This window comes from Metarhizium acridum (assembly GCF_019434415.1).
Source record: "Metarhizium acridum strain ARSEF 324 chromosome Unknown scaffold_234, whole genome shotgun sequence".
Taxonomy (NCBI): Eukaryota; Fungi; Ascomycota; class Sordariomycetes; order Hypocreales; family Clavicipitaceae; genus Metarhizium; species Metarhizium acridum.
Genome location: NW_027094021.1, coordinates 605,716 through 622,857, shown reverse-complemented (window position 1 = coordinate 622,857; position 17,142 = coordinate 605,716). Strand labels below are relative to the sequence as shown.

The window sequence follows — 17,142 nt, the reverse complement described above, 5'->3', positions numbered from 1 at the left end:
CTTATAAGAGGTAAAAATTAACGTTTTAAGTAGTTTATTAAAGAATAATAATAAGTACTTTAATTATTAAATTACTCTTATAAATTTAATTATATTTTAATATTATATATATTTTAACTAAAAAACTAAAAATATAATTACGTGTATTTAATATTCTTAATTAATTACTTTAAAGAACTTATAAGCTATTACTTAAATAAAATAATAGAAAAATAAGCTAAATTAAAGAATATTTATACCTAAGAAATAATAATACTTAAAAAGAAAACTTTAATTAAAAGTAATTATAAATTATATTTAAGAGATTAATTATATTTATTAAAGAAAAGCTATATTATAAATAATAAAAGAGTAAATAAAATCCTATAAATTCTATAAGATATAATTATAAATAAGCTTAAAGTATATTTTAAAGTAATAAAAGAGAAAGATAATAACTTTAAATTCTTAGGTTAAAGCCTTTATAAAAGTAAAGGTAAACTATACGTACTTATAATAAAGAAGAATATTATTATATTAATTAAAGGCTTTATTTTAAGAAATACTTATATTAGCTAATAAAGATATAATTATTTAAGATTAATTAAATAAATTATAATTAATAAGAATATAATTATATTTAAGATATAATATTATATAAAAAGAACGTAGCTTAAAATTTTAAGAGAATACTTAATTACTTATAATAATTTATAATAATTAATTATTAGGTATGAGGTTAATATAATTATTAAATACTTTAAGATTATAAGAGATTAAATAAATAAAAAAGTTATTAATCTTATAAAAGTCTTAAAAAAGATTAAGAAAAATATTATTATATTAAACCTAAAAAAAACGCTTTAATAATAAAGTTTTAATAACTTTAATTAAAAGAGTAATAATAAAGAGAATAATATTTAAGGTCTTATAACTTTAAAGCCTTTAAGATTAATATTAAGAAAACTAATAAATTAACTTTTATTATTTAATATTAATTTATCTCTTTCTTTATTATTATCTTATAAAAGTTTTATTAAAGAAGAGAAAATAATAATATTAAATTAACTTTTAATTATTAAATAACTCTTTAATTACTTAAAAGACTTTAAAGAAATTAAAAAAGCTAAAAAAAAAGTAAAAACTAATATTATATTATTAATTATAAAAAATAAATACTTTAATTATAAAGAAAATATTTAAAGGGTAATTTTAAATATAATAACCTTTAATTAAAGTAAAGCTCTTATAAATTAAGTAAAGTATTATTACCTCTCTTTAACTTAAAAGATTACGTGTAATATAATAAACCTTTTATAAGAGAATATATAAGAATAAATAATATATAATAGATTACTTATAAGTATAAGCTTTATAAACTTAATTTTAAAAGAATTAATATAAAAAGAGTTTTAATATAATATTATTAAATACTATTAATTATTTTAAGAGATAATTATTAAATTTATAAAACGTTACTTTATAAGAGCTTTTAAGAGATTAAAATATTTTAACGTTATAAAAAAAGAAAAAGAGAAGATTAAACTAATAATATTAAAGACTTTAAAGTTAAGTAAAAAGATAAGAGAGTTAAAATTATAATTAAATAATTAGTTTATAAATTAAGAGATTATATAATAGATTTACTTAATTATTACTATTTATTATTAACTTATAAAAGCGATAAGCTTTACTTATTTAAAGAGAATTTATATAATAGTATTTATACTTATAAGTTAAAGAAAGTTAAATAATACGTTTAATTATAATTATATTATTAATATAAGAGAATAAGTATACGTATAAGTCTTTAATTTAATAAGTTTTACCTTTATAATTAATTTTATAAGGTCTTTTATTAATATTTTATTAAGTCTTTTAATTAGCCTTATATAAGCTTATATTATATAAGTAAATTATTTAAGTTATTTAAGTACTTATTTACACTTATAATAGGCTATAGCTTAAAATACATGTAATTAAAATTACTAGTATTTTAAAAGTATTTAATTACTTTATTTAAATTAATTTACTACTTATTTAAGAACCTTATTATTTTTAAGAAGTAAGTTATAAGAATTAAAAAGTAACTAGATTGTAATATCACGTATAGAGTTCTAGGTATATATGTATATTACGTTTAGGCTAATAAAATATATTTACGAATATTTTAAGTGTAAGAGAGTTAAATAAACTAATTAAAGATATATTATAATATTTAAGTTAATAAATTTATATAAGAAAACTAAAAATTAAGGGGAATCTCTTATTAAAGTAAAATTCTTATATAAATTTAATATTATTATTTTTAAGGAAAGGTAAATAAAATAGCTCTCTTTATTTTTTAACCTTAAATAGATTTTATATAAAGAGTTAAATTAATTAATAATAAAACGCACTTAAATATAATAAAGCTTTAATTTATATACAAAATATAAAATTTAAGGTTTACCCCTTAAAAAATAAAAAACCTTATATAAATATAAATTTCTTAGACTTATTAAAAGGTATTAAATTTAATAGCTTTTATTTTAAAAACTAAAAGAAATTTATTATAACTTATAACTTTAACTTTTATTTAAATATAATAAAATGTAGCTAAGCTTTAATTTATATAAAAAATCTAGAATTTAAGGTTTATCTCTTTAAAAAGTAAAAACCTTATATCAATAATAAAAATCTTTAATTATCTTTAAAAGTAAGAGCTAAAACTCTTTATTTTAAAAGCTTACTCTTAAATATAATATACTATTTAAATTAAAATAATCTATTATTATACTTTTATTTTAATTACTTAAAATATATATAAATATAAAGTAAGTCTCTTATATTATTAATACCTTAAGAGAATAATTTATATTAAGTATTACTATAAAAAGTATTATTTAAAAGTTATTACTCTTATAATCTTAAAGTTATAAAAAAGTATAAGAATTAAGCGCTAATTAATACTTTAAAGAAAAATAAGGTAAATATAAATATACTAGAATATAATTTTACCTTAATTTATATAAGAAAACTAAATTTAAAGGCTTATCTCTTATAATTTTAAAATCTATATATAAATTATTTATTAATTATATAGCTTTATAAAATTATAGTTTTATAGTTTAAGAATTTTTATATTACACTTAAGAATTTAATAAAAGATAATAATTAATATCTTATAATTATAAGGTTATATTACACTTATAAAGATTATTTTATTGTTAATATTAAAGGTATTTATATAATAAACTTATTATAATATTATATTCCTTTAATTCTTAAAGTATTTCTTAAAAAGCGTAAATAATATTAATATAATAGCTTATACTAAGAATTTTCACGTAAGATTTTTTCTATTATAAAGTAAGCTAAGATTATTTAAAGAGAAAACTCTTTTTAGGTTATATTAACCTTATTTATAAATAAGCTAAGCTTAAAGAAATTCTAAGTAATATATAATTATTATAATATTAATAGTAAAACTATTAAACTTAAATATCTTTATTATAATATAAAAGTAAATTTAAACTTAATATATTATAAGCGCTTTATTATTTTCTTTTAAGTTAATACCTTAAATAAATTTTAAGTTATTAAAATTAACCTAATAAATAAATATAAGATAGCTTTTATTAGGTTAAATAAAATATTTTAATATAATAATATACCTTAAAGCTTAATAAAATTATTAATTACTTATATTAAATTTAAGAATATAATATTTAAATACTTATTCTTTAAAGATAAAATAAAATTAAAGTTAATTTTAAGATATATAAAAGATATTTATACTTTATTTTTTATTTACGTTAATAATTATTACTTAAAACTAAAACGTAAGAAAATTACTTTAACTTTTTATAAAAGAGATATTTTTTAAGAGTAATATAAGCTTTTATTAGGCTTAATAAATGTAAGATAAAGCTTTTTACCTTAAGTATAAATTATATAAGTTATTTCTTAAAGAAAGAAAGAATTTAATTAACACGTAAATATAAGAATTAATTAACCTTAATAATAAAATATTTTTAATAAAAACTATTATAATTATAAAATAAAATTCTAATACTTATTTACTTAACTTTATTTTAAGAAAGTTCATTTTAAGTTAAGTTAATTTAATTTTTATTATTAAAGAAGTATATTTTTATAAAGTTTTAAAAACTATAAAAATAAAAAGGGAATTAATATAATATTAAAAGGTTTTTAAAGATAACTTAACTTAAATATTAAAGGCTTAAAATATACTCTTAAAAATTTATAATAATATTTAAATAAATATAATATTTAAAGCGCGTTTAAAGTTTTAATTTTATATAATAATAAACGCCTTAAATATAAGTATAAGAGAAGTTTTATTTTAAATAAAGAATATTAAATCGAATACTTTAATAATAAACAATAACTTCTTAAAGGTTAAAATTATTATATAGCTTTTTTATAAGCTAATAAATGTAAAAAAAAGATATATTATACTTAAAAAAAAGATATATATAATTATAATAAAATTAAGAGAAATATAATAATTAATAAAGGGTTTATTATTCTCTTTAAAGGTATATATAAATTATAAAGGTATTATTAACTTAATAGTAAATCTAATAAAAGTATATAAAAAGGTAATTTAATAGATTAATATATTATAAGAGTTAAACGTAAAATATATTTATAAAGCTAATATTATAAAGATTATAAAGATTATTAATAAAATATTAAGAATATTAAATAGCTTAAGATTAAAAGCCTTATTAATAAAAAGAAAAATAAAAGTAAAAGTTACTTTTATAATAATAAATTAATTAATTTAAATTTTAATAAATATAAATATTAAATAATTAATTTTACTTAAAGAAAGCTCTTTAAATAAAGATATAATATAAGAATTAACACGTAAACTTAAGAGATAATTTAAATTATAATAGTATAAAGAGATATTAATTATTATTATTTATAAATATTAAATTATTTCTATTAAATAAAGAAAACTTATTAAGTATTACTCTTTAAAATATAAAATTATTAATTAAATACTTTATTATTTAAAGTAAAATAAATCTTTAATAAAATATACTTTTATAAAGAATATATTAATAAGAATTTAATAAGCTTATAATACTTTAAGATATTTTAAGCTAAAAATTACTATATAAAAACTAAGAGAGAGATTCTTTTAATTAAAAAAATTAAAAGACGTAAAAACCTATTATTATTTTTACTTAATATACTAGTAAATTAAAAGATACTTATTAAAAGCTAATTTTAAGATAATTATTATTTTAAAACTATAAAACTTAATAACTATAAATTATTTAAGGCTTATTATACTTATAGCTTAAAATAAAAACGCTTATATATTAATAATAATAGATTATATAACTTAATTTATTATAATTTAATTTTATAATAAAGCTATTAAAAGCGTAATTATTAAGACTTAAAATAAGTGTTAGAAATTAATTATAGAAAAATTAAGGAAAATCTATTATAATAATAAATTTTACTTTAAGAATTTAAACTTAAAAGTAATATCTTAAAAATATAAAATAAAAATTACGTTTAAATTAATATTTTATTTATTTATTATAAGACTTATTAAATAAAATATACGCTTAATTAAGAATTAATTAATAAAGTAAGCTATAAAAAGAGAAGGTATTTTATTAAAATTATAAAATTAAATATTATTAATTATTATAATAAACCTTAATAATAAATATATATTTATTATAAGAGTTAGCTTAATAATAGTAATATTAGAATTTAAATTATACTTATAATATAAAAGAGTAAAAGACTTAATTTTAAATAAAGAAATATTATTAAAGAAAGAATTAATATAAGAAATTAATTTAATATAAATTAATTTTTAAAAGAAAAGAAGAGAATATATTTATACTTAAAAGATTAAAGCTATTATTAATAAGAACTTATAAAATATTTTATAATTATTTTACGTAAATAATTTAATTTAAGAGAAATTAAATAAGAAGAATAAATTAAAAGAGAAGTTTTATAAGATATAAGAAAATCTTTTATAAGTAATTATAATAGTATTTTTAATATCTTATAAAATTAAATTAATAAAGGGAGATTTATTATAAAAAGTTTATATAAATAACTTAAAATAATTTATCTTATAATTAAAATAATTAAAGTTATTAAGATTTAATTATTAGAATTTAATTAATTAAAACCTAAGATAAATAAAGCTTAAAAGAGAATAATATATAATAAATTTTAAAAGAGAGCTTAATATAATATTAAGGTTAATATTAGTTTTTCTCTCTCTTAGCCTATTAAAAAGAAAAGTAAACTTAATTACGTTACATAATAAAAAGAGAGGTAATACTACTAGAGATACTTTAGGTAAAAATAAGAAAGAAGAACAGCAATCAATATAACTAATGCCCCAAATTATCATACAGCCCCCGACCATGTTAAGCAACATGACGCGCCGGTGGCTTAGACGCCGGCCACCGATGTTCTCCCGCAAATAGCGCTCTGAGTATGAGCTGAGAAACCGGCAAATGGTGACAAACCAGGCATTTCTGGACCCTCTTGGTGTGCAAGCCATATTTCTGGATAGGCCAGCCCCGAGATGTTGGGGAATGTGGCAATACTGGCTGCAACATACGTAGGCATCCAAGGCTGTCGATGTGCACCGGGCATGCGTTTTCTTTTCTCAAGTTTTCTACCGGCTTCAACAGGCGGTTGTTGGCTTCTAGCTCACGAGCCCTTGTGCCTTGGTGGTGGAATGACTCAATTTAAAACCCTTTTTCATTACACAGATTCATCCGACCGGCTCAAATACTGAGAGGAATTGTCTTCCAAGCGGTAAACTCCATTCAGTCTTTTGATCTTGTTTTAATATTCATGTAACACACGTATTGACCATATTATCCTAGTTCCCAGCCAATAAAATCAGCGTATGTTCGCTAGATCCGAAGAAATTCTATTCTCTGGCCTCTTATTCCCGTTGAGAATTAGGACGTTTTTGCGGGCAATATCACCACAGAATAAGGCACCACTAACGATTTGAAAGAAAACGGCAAGAAATAGCTAATCATGGCCAACTACGCAAATGCTCTCCATGCAAGAGCAAACGGCTGAGGATCCTTGGTGGTGCGGAAGGCTCTGACGGTGACGGTATACGATCCGGGCTTCACGTTTTTCCAAACGACTTGCTCCACATTATTCACTCGGTCAAACCCAGAGCCATCACCCTGGTTTCCATGCTTTTCAATACCAGATCCAGCGACGACCAAGTCGAGGTCGTTCTGCAGCCTCTCGCCCGGGAAGTCGGTCCATACGAGCGTAACCTTCAAGGTCAGTGCTGCGGGGCTACCTTGCGGAATGTCAACCGTGACAGCATGTTCGCCCCGGTGTCGGCCGTCCATGCCGAGGGACTGGTCGCCCGTGACGTCCTGGAACCCGTAGACGGCACTCTCCTGGTTGGCGACAATGTTTCGAAGGGAGTTGGCCAAGTTGACGCGGCCGAAGCCAGAGCTGGGGTTGGGCGCATCCACGGACGGCCCAAACTCCCCGTTGGGCAGGGCCTGGCTGTACTGTCCCTTCATAGGCACCGCGCCGTTGATCAGCAGGGCCTTGATGAGCGCGGCGGATGGCCGGGGCACATGGTTATCAACAAGAGCCCCACGAATCACGGCGCAGCAGCCGGCAACAAGGGGCGTGGCCATGCTCGTGCCGCCCTCATACATCCACCTGACATCGTTGCTGTGTCCCCAAGATTCGCCGTGGTGTCCCGGCACAATCTGGCTGGAGCGGGCCGACAGGATGGTGGTGCCGGGAGCGACGACGTCGGGCTTGATCCGGCCATCGGGCCGAGTGGGGCCGCGGCTACTAAATGCGGCCATGCCCTCCGGATTGTCAGCCACATTGTCGACCGAGATGGGCCCGAAGGGGAAACTGTTGCGCCAGGCGCCGTAGACGAGCGGCTTGTTTCCCGCTACGGGGCTCTTGACGTTCGGTCGATTGTTCTCGGATGCGCCGACGGTGATGACGTTCTTGGAAACGGCCTGGGCCGACAGCGAATGGGGGTCGACGTGGCCGCGGTTGCGGTCGATGTCGACTCCCGAGTTGCCCGCAGCGAAGAGCACCGTCATGTCCTTGTTTCCCCAGAGGTAGCTGTCGATCCTGGCCGACTCCCGCTCGACATAGGGCTGAGGTGGTCCGCCCCAGGAGTTGGTATGGATCGTAGCCCCCTCCCGGAAGACGCCGTCGAAGAGGTCGGGGTAGTTGTTGCCAATCCCGCCCAGCCCAGCATTCCATGACTGCGGGTTTGGACCCCGACTCTTGTCGAACTTATCAAAGAGGGACTGCATGATGAGTCTGGCCTCGGAAGCTGGGGCCTCAATCTCGCCCTCTTCAGCATGATTCCCTTTACCCAGCACGGAGCCGCAAACATGGGTACCGTGGCCGTCTGGATCGTCCGACTTCTCAGGCTCACCCCTGGCGGCAGGGCGACCCCTAGCATGGAGAGAAATGACGCGGTCACCGAACGCTTCGTGGTATCCCGCCAGCGAACCTGTATCAAACCCAGTGTCCGCTACGCACACGACCTGTCCTTTGCCTTTATAGGTGGTGTTGGCCGTGCCAACGGGCGTGTGGGCTTCGAGAATGCCGCAAGCAACATTGTTGAAGATGCGGCGAGTGTGCACCTCGTTGATGGCCTTGACTTCGTCGATGCGGGCGAGCTGGGCCAGCTTGGATTTGGGCACCCTGAGGCAAGCCTTGCGGTCATGAACCTCGACGTTTGTAACCGGAATGTCCGCCTGGGCAGCAATATCATTGGCCACGCGGCTCATATCTTCATCGCCGATGTCGTCGTGAAGGCCGACTTCCACCTCGGCTTCGTCATCATCGTTGCCCGCCTTGAGGTCTGGCTCAACCACATAATCCGGGTGATAGACCTCGGCGTCAGTGACGAAGTCGCTGAGGTTGCTGGTCAGAGGCTCCAACGTAGTAGGCTTGTAGCCGCATAGGTAGACATCCTCACCCTTGTACTCCAGAATCTCGACTTCCTTGTCCCGAAGTGCTTGTTTCTGCTGCGCGTTAAGGGGGCCCCGGGTTTGGATTAGGATGTAATTGGAATTAGCTACATCGGGTGGCGGTACTGCGAAAGCGTTGTGAGACGCGGTGCTGGCAGCTCCTGCGTCTGGGCGTGAGTTGCCGTTAATCTGGATGCGATGCATGTTGACGGTGAGGATTGTCCTACAAGCTGAAAAACCGTAGGGGGGCTGGAGAAAGAGCCGTGGAAGGATATTTGATTTATAGCCAGTAATCAGTTGGTATTTCTTTTAAGAAAGAGCAGTGAAGAGGGCCTTTTTTAAGCTGGGAGTCTTTGGCTACTGAACAACACATATAGCCTTTATTTATATTCTTAGACGTCTGCTAGCCTAATAGTATGCTTACGTAGCTCCCAGTCAGAATTTTGATTTGCATCTCATTTTTCATAAGGCTTGACGCCCTATGTACGACAACGAATCTGGGCTCTGCTTGATAGATTTCAGCTTGGCTGTGCCAAGGCAGAGATCGCATCTGCATTCCCTATTAAGTGCCCTTTGTCGTTGCATGTGGGCTGTGACAGCCCAAACTTTTGTTTCAATGCCACTATTAGCTTGGTAGTATTATTTCTGGTGGTGAGAGCGTTTCCATTAGTTGCCTCCAATAGTCTACTTGAGGCGTCGGGGGGCGTCCTCGCAAGACATGCATATATATAGAGCTGAACTGTAATCGCCACCATTCATTCGCTCGGTTTGAATGATAGGGCAGCTGAATTGCAAGCCACCATTCCTGCAGCACTAATACGGCGGTTGACCCCGACGTTGACCGAAAACGGTGTTTTTTCGTGGGGCTGAAATTGGGAGCTGTCTGATTCGACTCAGGAAGATGTGGTCATTCGGAGCAGTATTCCTTTCGATCTCAAGGCTGGTGTAAAAAGAACGGGTAGAGCGCGAGTAAGATCTATTTCTCCGAGGACACTCAGCCACGATTAACTAGTTGTTTTCATATTGCAGTGGTCTCAGACCCTCCCGAATTGGACCCTCCATAACACGGGCATCACCATCCGGGCTTCCACAGCCTATGGCAGCAGTAAATGGTAACAGCTACACGAAAGATTCAGAGAATAGCGGGTCGAAAACATAAGTATCAAGGCGACTGGTTGTGGAGTGAACTCGCTGCCAACGGCTGGGACTAGCCGCCGAAATAATGTTTTACTTCACATTTCAACTAGCTTTGAGGATCAATGACAAGTGTAATGATTCATGTAGAGGGGCCAATAACCGCGGGATGAGACTTGGCTTAATCTTCTAGGTCTAGTTGGTGGCGTCTAAAATCGTGGCTTTCGAAATGCTTGCATCGACAGGCCGTGATTGCTAGCTATAATCCGTGTGAAGTAAGTTTCCGGGCCGCCGTGCGGCAGAAACCACGCGTGAAAGAGATTCAACATTTATCATAGTGAGCCTTGAACTCACAATTTCACCTCCAGAGTGGCGTTTTTTGTTCTCTGTGGCATGTACAAGTTATAGGTTGTTGGTCGTGGTGACCATCTAGCTGAGTAGATAGAGAAGTGACTCACTTGGCCGCTTAAACTATCCTTTTCAGTAATTCTTCCATTCTGGGTGGCGTTAATATGTGCTAGTAACTGCCGACATGGCGCCAGCCTCTCAACACTTCTTCATTTCTAACAAGGTTGTCCACAGACCCGGGCGGCAGGCAAGGCGCTCCGTAAAAGCGACCGGTATTACGCACAGAGTGAGCTGTCAAACAAGCCTCTCACCAAAGCCACGTTTCCCCTCACAGTACAGAGTAAAAGTATGGAGTTACGGAAGGGTGTGTAGCCAGGGCTGAACAAGCCGTGGTGGCGCCATACTGCAGTGAAACATTGGTCATTTGCTATGGAGCCGGCCCAATCATCCTCGGTTCGAAGGAGAGTTCTCATGTTCAATCACTGTCGTAAGCAGCCCCGAAATTTGACGGGCGCCTCTAGCGCTGCTAGTTCCGATGTTGTTTTGAAGAATACGGCGGCGTTGCATTTCTTTTTGATTCAGAGCCGGTAATGGATTTTCCACATGTTGCCTTTGTTAGCTTTAATTTGGATAAGATCAGTCGCTTGCGCAGCAGACTTTAAATACTACAGCGGGCAAGGACTGCGATGCGTGTATTAGAAGAAGGACCTTTGCCCCATGTATTTTTCGTCGTCATGCAATACCGTACGCAAGTAGGCCCTGGGTACCAAAGATGGTATCATGGTGCAAGAAATGAAGTCATAAATTAAAGCCCATCTACCCGCCTAATTGTTCTTAACCGCATGTGAATTGAGATTGTTTGTACGGAGGGAAGGGAACGGATGAGGTTCTACTATGTTCAAGGAAATACCTGGAATGAGAATGAACTTGAAGATTAACGAAGGAATAAAAAGAATAGCTGATAAAATAGGGATAATAAGACAAAGGAATTATTATCCAAATGTCATGCTTAATAGTATTAATGTCGTGAGGCGAGCCAAAAGGGCACATCTGTAAACTATATACTGGGGATATTTGGCCGAGGTTGCAGAGCTTTTTTGCTTCGTGACTCTTGTGTTTCAACCCAATACCCTTTGTAATATGCCCAAGTTTCTCAGAGCGCAGCATTACATTCTATATCAGCTTGCAGAGGCTAATTTCTACCTCCTGTTTCGTACATCTCTGGACGATGGAACACACTTGATGGGCAAGTTTGAGTGCAAAATGGCATATTGATATGTGCTCAAACTCAGTTCACAGCACAGAATACCTGATAATAACAGAATCTTCATGGCAAAGGATGAGAAACCTTCGATGACTATTAACCAATCATTCAGAGTGCCTAGAGAAAAAAACGAGGCGGTGCGGTGAAGTAGAACTGGACAGGAGAGAGTGTAAAATTCTACCGAGAAACACGAAAAAAAGAGCAAAAGGAACAGAATTACGCTTGTTCAATTTTACCTCTGGCCAAAGTTCAATTATCACACAAATACTGAACATCAAAAGAACTCTTTGTCTACCATGTTCGTCTTTATGGATCCAGAATCACAAGCCTGAACGTTGTTCATTACAAGTCAGTCCTCAACCCCCGAACAACAAAAGAACAATCAAATTAGTTGAGATTCTCTGGTGTTCAGTGCAGGTTGAAATTACTTTTTGATCCGTAGCTTCCCCCGCTCAATTACGACTAAGGAATCACCATCCTCCACCATCCAAAATTTCTCAAGTATTCTACCCCTTCTTCCCTATCGGTTTAGGTCAGAACAAGGCACGCCAAGATGACTCCAGACGAGATCATCACAGCCGCCAACGCAAGGATTTCTCAGCAGGAGCACGAGATCGCTAGGCTCAAGGGTAACGTGAAGAGTCTAGCCACTGCACTCAACGACGTCGGTTCTCTCTTTGAAGCCCAAACTAAAGGACGATACCAGGCTACGCAGGAAGTAGAATGCCTCCGGGGCCAAGTTAGTTTTCTTGAGAGATACATCGCCTTCATTGATGAAAAGTACTCAGCCATCACTCGAGAAGCAACGGCTCACTTTCAACACCAGTTGGCTGCCGCAAATTGGTCTACTTATCAATGGAGCCAAGACGCGGCCTCTTACAGCTTGGCGACGAGAGCCCTCCAAGAGAAGCTTGCGGCCAAAAGTAAAGAGGAAAACGCAAGTGAGAAGGAGATTCAGGAGATGCTTGACAAGTACACTGCAATGCAAGCAACCGTGTTGAAGACGGAAATGGAAAAAGAAAACGCCGAGCGCGATTTGCAGGAAACTGAGCGCCAACTAGCCAAAGCCAACAAAGCGACCCAAGACCTGATGAGGGATCATGAAGAAGTGACGTCGAAGCTACTCAGCCAGAACAAGTTCCTTGATGCTCAAAAACGGAAAAAGACAAGAGAGGCCGCTCAAGCTCGAGAACAAGTTACCAGAGAAAGAAATGTTGCTGAGCAGCAGCTGAAGGAAACAGAGGAAATGATAAAAAAGAGCCGCAAGCTCGAGAAACGGTTGGCCGAAAAGGTCAAAAAGCAAGAGAAGCTTCGACATGAATGCGACACCATTTTCAACGAAGCCAAGGCGATTCGCCAATCGAGAGATTACTACAAATCAAAAGACGCAAAGCAATCCAAGCTTATACAGAGTCTCAGGGATCAAGTGGCAAGCTTGGAATCGGCCGAGAGGACGAATGCCTACACCAAGGCCGTCGAAGATTTAAGCATGGAAGTGAATGATTTGAAATCGACTCAGATAAGACTGCAAGAGAATCTTGAAGCCGAGACACGTCTCAAAGAGCTCATTTTGGCCAAGGCGAAAGAACAGGATAAACTGCTAGCTCAAGTGAGGGGTGCTTCCTCGAGGAGGACTGCTGAGGTTGTGAAGCTGTTGGACGGTTCAAAGCACCGAGTTGAGAAGTACATCTTTGACAAAGTATGGGATCTACTAAAAAACATCGACAGCCAGGAGAAGAGGGAGATAGCATTCAAGACAATAGTCACGTTCCTCGGTTTGGTACTCGAGGATGTGGACGCTATTATCCAGGACGGCGGCGAGATCAAGGTCCTCATAGCGGAACTTACGGAATTATTCAGTGAAGCTGCGACTCCTTCCACCGAGAGGTTTGCCAAGGCTTTCATCAGCAGAGCGTAGAGGGGCTGCAGCCGGAGGATAAGCAGAAGGCCACAGAGTAAGCCTAAGCGGATCTCCTCGCAATGGCAAGAAAAGGTCTCAATTTTGCAGCTGGATAGCTTCATGGTACGAGACCGTTCAGAGAGTTTCTTTGGCTCCCATGAGGGTGTGACGAGGGCAGGGTTACTGGGCTTAGAACTTGGGGTTCAATCTTTCATAAACTACTTTAGGATATTGAAGGTCTTTGGTTTTCGTCAAGGCCCTAAGGGACCAGACGTCTCTATAAATACAACAAGTCAGTGAGCCCTAGTAGCCCGAGGCAGCCCTCGCCAAGGTCCGACTCTGGGCTCTCGTGATACCTTTCTTTGTTGTGTAACCTTTGTTATCCGATACCTTTGTCCAGGTCTTGACCGTGTGACAGAGTGTATCCCTACTCGGTCCAATAGCAGATGTACTATACAAGTAGAAGACTGAGGTGTTGTGACAAGGGCTCATTAGAGGGCTTGAAGCAAATGGGCTCAATTCAATGATAATCTTGTAGGATGTCAAAGGTCCTTGGTTCCTCCAAACCAGAAGGCGAGGGGAGACCATCTTATATACATGAAAGGAACGGCCCGTGCCTAGTGTGCCCCATAGTTCTCGTGATCTCCTTGTGTAACAAAGGGCTTCTAATCCTTGCTTGACCTAATCCGTGTGACAAAAGGAACAGCTGTGTCTAAGGCTCCCAGCGGGTCATGTGTTCAGTCTGTGTAACCTCCAGGTCCTGTATCGGCGATGCCCCTTTGTTGGGCGGTGAGATTATTGAGCTTTGACTGTGTGACAGAAAGTGATGAGTAAAACTCCCAAAACATGTTTGCCAAGGGCAGGGTAGCTGGGCTTGGAATAAAGGGTTCAATTTAATGTCAATAATCGACTTTCAGTTTCTCAGTTTTCCACGAGGCCTTGAGGCAAAACTTTAAAAGCCTCGTCAATTACTAGCTTAGTTACTGTTGATTACCTAGCTCATTTTATAAAATTCAATTGAGATATGGCCTGCTACCCAAGTTGCGGCAAACCCCTTTTCGCACAGGAGCTATTGTACGCGGTTACTGTGACAAGGGCTCGTTAGAGGGCTTGGAGCAATTCAGCTCAATTCATCTGATAACAGTCTTTGGTATCAAAAGTCCTTGGTTTTCCTCAAGACCTCGTTGACCAAAGACCTCTTTGAATACAAGAAGTCGGTGAGAGACTTTGCTCTAGGTCTCGTGACCGTAGCCCTTGTGTAACCTTTGACATTGGGCCATTTCCGTGTAACAGTTACCTTGTTCTGTATTTTTGTCAGGACCATAGATAGAGAGGGAACCAAAAGGTCACATTTGAGCTGGATACTTGTCGACGGAATATAAGGGGGTATAGTTGCTGTTCAGCTAGAGCGCGTTCTTTTGATAACCATATCGTGGGTATTCGGCCAAGGGCCGCAATCACTGGATATTTTGCTCCATGGCTCAACGACCAAATGAACGGTCCTCTGGGCTCTTTGTCATACAATCCGGCGACATGTAAAAAGCGTACCAGAAAATAAGATTCCAACACAGGGTCTAGCAGAAAATATACATCATCCCTTATTATTACATTACCCCAAGCACTACGGCCAGAGTAATTACTCATATATTACACACAGATTTACCGAACTCGTTTACTCAAACAACATTTGCTCATCCTCCTTGAACCAAATCTAGTCGGTGCCTCACTTATCTACACAAGGAAAGCGGCCAGCCAAGCGACAGCAGCCGCAAGGCTATATCCATTCACGGCAGCAGCAGCAGTCGGCACTGCCGAACCAGTTCCGCTTGGCACGGTCGTTCCAGAGGCGGTGCCGGTCGCACTCGTACTCCCAGATGGCATCGTGGTGCCCGTTGCGTTGCTAGGCTTAACAACAGCCGGGTACCTGTCGCACATGGGATCCTTCGCAGCCTTGGGACAAGTAGACTGGTCGATACAGATGGATTGCAGCTGAGGGCCCTGCGCTTTAACGGCAGTGGTGGGCGGCCCGCAAGCAACATTGAAAACAGCGTTGAGCGAGTCGGCAATGGCAGTGACGTCGTCCTTGGCCACGCCAAAAGAGGCCGCCGCGAGGCCAACCTGCGCCACAAAGTAGTCCATCTCTGGCTTTCCAAGATCCATGAACTTGTGAACCTCTGCCATGGAAGCATGCCCGCTGTACGCGTCGAATCCGGCCATTCCTTGCATGCTGCATCCTGTGAGGCTTCCAAAGAACTCGTATAAGTGCGTGAGGAGGAAGCTTTTTTTCCGGGGTCAGCGCATCCTGGAGCATCAGAGGAGAATGTACGTACTACTGATGGCTTTTGTCGTCATTGGCGGGCTTGTTCTCTTTCAGGGGCTTTTCCAATTAGCACATTTTTCGCCAGTTCAGCAAGATTGTCAGCAGGCTCGACTTACCGCCGCGCCACCGCCGTCTAAGAAGTTGACAGACTCGCCCATCTTTCCACCAGTATTCGTTGAAGCAAGCGCACCGTTGAAGTAAGGAGCAAGGTTGACCTGTTTGCCGTCAATCTCGCCGGGGGCGAGGATGCCAGGAACGGCATTATGGTTAGGCATGGTGTCTATGTGCTCGGGTTAGCGCCCAAACTGCGAAGAGTGAAACGGCACAGAAGGATTATACAATTTCCAATGACGACTGTGTTTACCAACAGGGTCAGCAGCGTAGCCTGGTTTGTTGCGTTGTTGGTCTTCAGCAACGCGGTCGTGTAATAGTCGCAGATGCTTTGGTCCTTGGGGCGCTGAGCGTCGACAAGCCCGACTGCCGCTGCCAGGATGACATTCTTTAACTGCATGATGACTGAACAAAAGGTAATCTGAGTTGCTGATCTTTTGTTTTAAGCTTTGGTCTTTGGCACAATATTGACGACGTTGATGTTGGGGTACGGCCTTTCGGAGAGAGTGTATGAAAGTAGAGAATGGAAGAAGGAAGGTGGGATAGGCAACATATACCATCTGTTTTCATGGCGAGTAGGTGGCTGCCACGCCCCTTCAAATACCGTAGACTGCGAGTGGAACAAGGGGCTGGGCAAATCAATGCCTTTGTGATGAGAGCCGGTAATGAAGCACAAGGCTGCGCTAAGACTGGGTTGAGGTTTCTGAACCAAGTGACCTACATTCTCGTTGCCTGATCTGGAATTTTGCTTGCCACGCCAAGGTGGTGGCATATGCAATCTTGTCTTTGCCCCAGGCGCGGAAGGACTATGCCTCCTGGGAAATAGGACATGGCTTGAACTACTGAGACGGTCGGCCCAATGGTCTGACCGGTTCCCTGGGTCTTTGAATCCCGGACCTCCAATTTCGGATCCTGGCTGAAATATTTTCACGTTGCCCGCAAATAGCTGACGGTTGATGGTGAAGACGAAATCTGACAACAACTCACTGCTGTTGCCTCCATGGAGACGATTGTTGCCTTGAACAAAGGCCGTCCTCCTTCGACGGCACTCTTGTACAGCACGGCTAGGCACAATAGCAGCGCACCTGCA

The 17,142-nt window shown here is 36.4% G+C and overlaps 3 protein-coding genes across 3 annotated transcripts; 1 reads left to right on the top strand and 2 right to left on the bottom strand.

Moving 5' to 3' along the window:
- Positions 1 to 7,040: 7,040 nt before the first annotated feature.
- Positions 7,041 to 9,179, bottom strand: J3458_011765 (uncharacterized protein; the record flags this gene model as incomplete). The annotated part of the gene is made up of 1 exon (XM_007817914.2): positions 7,041 to 9,179. The coding sequence occupies one exon, from the start codon at positions 9,177 to 9,179 to the stop codon at positions 7,041 to 7,043; it is 2,139 nt and encodes a 712-aa protein (XP_007816105.1).
- Positions 9,180 to 12,274: 3,095 nt separating this feature from the next.
- On the top strand, positions 12,275 to 13,639 carry J3458_011764 (uncharacterized protein; the record flags this gene model as incomplete). The annotated part of the gene is made up of 1 exon (XM_066119986.1): positions 12,275 to 13,639. One exon carries the CDS (start codon positions 12,275 to 12,277, stop codon positions 13,637 to 13,639), a length of 1,365 nt encoding a protein of 454 aa, XP_065975104.1.
- A 1,529-nt stretch (positions 13,640 to 15,168) lies between these two features.
- J3458_011763 (uncharacterized protein) lies at positions 15,169 to 16,603 on the bottom strand. The gene is made up of 4 exons (XM_007817912.2): positions 16,281 to 16,603; positions 16,058 to 16,221; positions 15,952 to 15,998; positions 15,169 to 15,899 (listed from the first exon to the last, which is right to left on the bottom strand). The coding sequence occupies exons 1-4, from the start codon at positions 16,450 to 16,452 to the stop codon at positions 15,353 to 15,355; spliced, it is 930 nt and encodes a 309-aa protein (XP_007816103.2). The 5' UTR covers positions 16,453 to 16,603; the 3' UTR covers positions 15,169 to 15,352.
- Positions 16,604 to 17,142: the final 539 nt, after the last annotated feature.

What these genes read in the sequence shown, in the direction of transcription:
- J3458_011763 (XM_007817912.2), bottom strand. Translation starts at nt 16,452, where the DNA reads ATGCAGTTAAAGAATGTCATCCTGGCAGCGGCAGTCGGGCTTGTCGAC. An exon ending in CACAGTCGTCATTGGAAATT is followed by an intron (nt 16,222 to 16,280) that starts GTATAATCCTTC and finishes CCGAGCACATAG; the next exon opens with ACACCATGCCTAACCATAAT. An exon ending in TAGACGGCGGTGGCGCGGCG is followed by an intron (nt 15,999 to 16,057) that starts GTAAGTCGAGCC and finishes TAATTGGAAAAG; the next exon opens with CCCCTGAAAGAGAACAAGCC.